General features: G+C 33.5%; 1 protein-coding gene across 1 annotated transcript; it reads left to right on the forward strand.

The window, feature by feature from the left end:
* Positions 1-798: 798 nt before the first annotated feature.
* Positions 799-2,946, forward strand: LOC104221175 (myb-related protein 308-like). Its single transcript, XM_009772174.2, has 2 exons — positions 799-1,058; positions 2,007-2,946. Exons 1-2 carry the CDS (start codon positions 926-928, stop codon positions 2,783-2,785), a joined length of 912 nt encoding a protein of 303 aa, XP_009770476.1. The 5' UTR covers positions 799-925; the 3' UTR covers positions 2,786-2,946.
* Positions 2,947-4,482: the final 1,536 nt, after the last annotated feature.

A 4,482-nucleotide genomic window follows, 5' to 3' on the forward strand; every position in this document is an offset into this window, starting at 1 on the left:
AGAGGCTGTTTCTACGGCTCGATCTCATGACCTCCTAGTCACATGACAACAACTTTTACGAGTTACGCCAAGGCTAGCTACCCTTCCATGTATACGTATATTTATCTTAAGAAAATAGTAATATAGTACTCCCTCCGTTTCAATTTATGTGAACATATTTCTTTTTTGATCCGTTCCAAAAAGAATGAACTCTTACTAAATTTGGAAACAATTTAGCTTAAACTTATAATTCTACCCTTAATGAGAAGTTTTTATAACCACACAAATTATCTGGGGTCCTTTTTAACTTATTTAGGACTACAAATTCCAAAAGTCTTTATTTTTTCTTAAACTCCATATCCAATCAAACAGGTTCACATAAATTGGAACGGAGGGAGTACTAGTTTAACATTCTATATACAAAACTTGGCTGAACGGCAAAGTACAACCGCGACGTTCAAATTCTGGATCCACTTCTGTATACAAAAGTTAAACTCAATAAACAAACATACACCAAGTGGAATATAAATGAAATACACTAGGTCTGAATATTTCCAACTAATATATAAAGTATAGTAAAGAACAACTACATCATATTGTCCATTGTTCTCTTTTTTGTCCCATCAGTATTTAATGTTCCTGTAATAGATCTCGTGGCTTCTAAAAGGGCACGACTTTCCCCAAACTCAAAAGCTATGTGTCGTCGTCGTCTTCTTTTTTTCATAGTCATAAACTTAGAGTATATTCATGTGTGACAAACAAGACCGCTAATACTCTTTTGCATTTTATTATTTAAGAAAACAAATGAGTAAATGCGTTAGATGTCTATCGCTTTTTCAAATTACTGTTACTGTCTTAGAGTGAGAACCCCTCTTAATTTCTTGCTTTATTCTCACATTATATATTACAAAAGTAGTGTTCTTGTTTTGTCCAACTACAAAGAGAAATGGGGAGAGCGCCGTGTTGTGCTAAAGAGGGTTTACGTAAAGGTCCTTGGTCTACAAAAGAAGATTTATTACTTAGTAATTATATTAAGGAAAATGGTGAAGGCCAATGGAGAAACTTGCCCAAGAAAGCTGGTATGCATTTCTATTTTCATTCAATGTTGTAGATTTTTTTTGTTTCTCGCCCGGTGTTCGATACCCGCGTTAGAGCCTGACTATATTCGGATTCGCGCCGCGTAGGGAACCATTCGGGGAGAAGCGCTCCCTGCCAAGAATTTTTCGATACCTAGGGCTCGAACTCGAGTCCTCTAGTTAAGGGAAGAGCAGTCTCATCCACTGCACCACATTTTTTGGTGTGATTCAATGTTATAGATATTCCTAAAGTTGACTATACTATAATTAGATATTGTAAAGGTCTTCAACAAATCCTCAAATAAAGCTAGCTTGATTATTTATCGGTCAAATAGTTGAAAATATGCTTTACTCAATGTGCATAGAACCTACAATCTTCTTGTTCTAAAGACTCTAGATATAGTGATATTATCCGTTTTTTGTCAAGCTCGCATAAAGATCGGTTTCATAATGTATTACTATGATGCGTATATTTATAACGAAAGTTATTTTTCAAGAAAATATTTTCCACGAGAAAGTCATGTTTAGTCTGTCCTCCCTCACTTATGGTAGAAGTCAATTTCCGTAAAACAAGTTATATTACTTGCTAGCTAACAATTGAAAATTATTAGTATTAATTTTTACCACTCGAAAATTTCATCAAAACACTCCTATTTGCCAATATAATTATTATTATCTTTTAATATAAAATTCTTTCTGAACAGTGTTTTCTATTCCTCAACCAAACACTAAATTTTTGGTTAGGAATATGACTTCCGTCATATACCCAAAATTACCATGTATGTTGTTTTTTTTCCTTATCAACTTCTAATGTGGTACTTTGTTCGCATACCTAACAAATCGTTGTCCGATACCATATTGAATTACGTGAATTACTTACTTAAAAGCTTAAACTATTAAGATGAGATGCTTGTATTAATTTGTTTTCCAACTATTTTATTCAAAATTCAGGGTTACTTAGATGTGGAAAGAGTTGTAGATTAAGATGGATGAACTATCTGAGGCCAGGGATCAAGAGAGGAAATTTTAGCCAAGATGAAGAAGATCTTATATTAAGACTTCATTCCCTTTTGGGTAATCGTTGGTCACTCATAGCCGGAAGATTACCAGGTCGAACTGACAATGAAATCAAGAATTATTGGAACACACATCTCATCAAGAAGCTCAAAAGTGCTGGAATTGAGCCTAAAGTTAACACGATTTTCTCCAAATATTGTCCCAAAAAAGAACCCAAGAAACACCCCAAAATAGAGAAACCAAGAAAAAAACAAGACAAGAAGAAAAATAAGAAGAAAAAAGACCAATCTTTAGTACAAAATATTAGTGACTCTCCTCTGTTTATCCCAAAACCAATAAGAATTTCCTCTTGTAGGAATCATAGTGTTAAAGATGTTGCATTATTGAGTACTTCTTCCTCAAACAGTTCTGAAGAAGCCGATAAAAGGGCAGACCGCTGCACTAAGCTCCCGCTATGCGCGGGGTCCTCAGACGAGTCAAACCACATTGGGTCATATGTACGCGGCCTTACCGATGAGGGTAAAATAGCAGAGGTTTCATTCATTCCTTGTGCTTCAAATTTATTTGATGAAGTTCCATTGGATGAAAACATGTTGGAGAAGGTGTATGAAGAGTATCTTCAACTTCTTTCTGAAAAATGTTATCTTCAGGATAATCAATTAGATGATGATCTTTTGGCTGGAAATGTCTTTGATCATTCAATGTTAATGTAGTTTTCTTTTTTTTCAAATGTAATGTAGTTTAGCCAGTGAAAGTATTAGTGTGATAGTCTTTTGCCTCTATTTTTTTGTTGTGTAGAAAAGTATTGCATTTTTCCCCACCTCATGTAACACTATGATTATTCTAGGAGTGAAACAATTTTCTTTTTCCACAAGGATGGTATTAAGACGACAGGTTTTAAAAGTTTTTTATTTATATAAATATTATGGTGTATTTGTTGGGTCCATGCCCATGATGTCCAGTCAAAGGCCTAGTGGCCTAATACTATTCTCTTTTGGTTTCCATTCCTATGCGGAATTGGATTTGGTTTTTATTCTTATTTAGTACTGGTTTTGGCTTTAAGAGAAAGCACAACTTATTTTCTATAAATATGACAACCTTTGAGAACTGTTCTATGCTCATTAGTACAAGTTTTTGAAAGACTTAAGCACATAAGAGTGGTTTTTGAGAGAGCTTTCGTCAAGAGAGAAGAGAGAAGAAAAATATTTATTTTGCTGCAGATTTTTATTCCGATTAGCCAACTTTAAATCTCTTTTTTAATTCGTTAACCGTTGGATTGAGCTGAAATTTTGACTAAGTTTTTGTAACATCTTAATCTTTGATTTGAACGGTAGAGATCGGATTTTTGGGCCCGTAGCATCTGATTTCGAGCCCCAAACAACAGCTCTAGTTTTGTGGCTTCTCCTTTTTCTTCAATTGATTTGACGGTGCTCTTGTTGTTATTGTTGCTTCGTGTTTGGCACTTGTTGTGTAGCCAATTTAGAGAACTTTTATACCCCTCTTATTACTATAGTGAAATTTTTTGGATCTTTCTGATCCCATGATTTTTACCTTCAATTTGAAGGGATTTTCACCTTAAAATTTGGTATCTTTTATCTTCTTTATTTTCGTGTTTGTCTCTTTCTCGACATAACATTAAGGCTGAATACATACGAGGACGTCTATAGCTACCAGTATTTTTTATTTAGACAACTTAACTAGGTGTTGTTTGGATTGAACACCTGCAGTTAGCCAAAAATCTACCAATCAAACACATTTTGCACTGGTCGTGTGTCTGCAAAAATAATTAATCACATGTATTGTCTTCGAAATTAAATAAAGTAATATTGTACAATAATTGCACTTGGGGTTCAGTCGAAGAAAATTAAGTGCAACCTAGTTCTAGAATAGTGGATGGAATATACTTTTCAGTAGCCATTTCCCTTTCAAGAAAGTTACAGATCATTTATAGGTTTGAGACCACTAAAAATATGTACTTTTCTTTATTTTAATGGAAATGTTGAATTTCAAGTTGTTGGGAATTTCCAAAATAGAGGAAAAATGAAGAATGTGAGATAGAAGAAGAGAGAGATGTGAGAATTACAACTCTTTTTGGTCCATAACAAGTGACTTTTTTATCTTTCGCATACCCCTTATGAAAATACGAACTTCCAAAGAAAAAGAAAATGTATTCACTAAATTACCCTTAATTAATTGTTATTGTGACACATTGAGATATATAAATAAGGGCAAATCTTGAAAAAATAAAATTAATTCCTTCTTGATTAGGTAAAAGAATATTTATTTTGGACCAAAATAAAAAGATCAAAAAATCATTTATTATGGACCGAAGGGAGTATGACTGCTACACCAACCCGAAATAACATAGGATTAAAAAAACTTTAAATTTTATGCATTGATTATGTAAAAT

Source organism: Nicotiana sylvestris, chromosome 12 (assembly GCF_000393655.2).
Source record: "Nicotiana sylvestris chromosome 12, ASM39365v2, whole genome shotgun sequence".
Taxonomy (NCBI): domain Eukaryota; kingdom Viridiplantae; phylum Streptophyta; class Magnoliopsida; order Solanales; family Solanaceae; genus Nicotiana; species Nicotiana sylvestris.

Bases quoted from the DNA above. Each gene is read 5' to 3' on its own strand.
- LOC104221175 (XM_009772174.2), top strand. From the start codon at position 926: ATGGGGAGAGCGCCGTGTTGTGCTAAAGAGGGTTTACGTAAAGGTCCT. The intron at 1,059-2,006 runs GTATGCATTTCT...TTCAAAATTCAG, and splicing joins AAACTTGCCCAAGAAAGCTG to GGTTACTTAGATGTGGAAAG.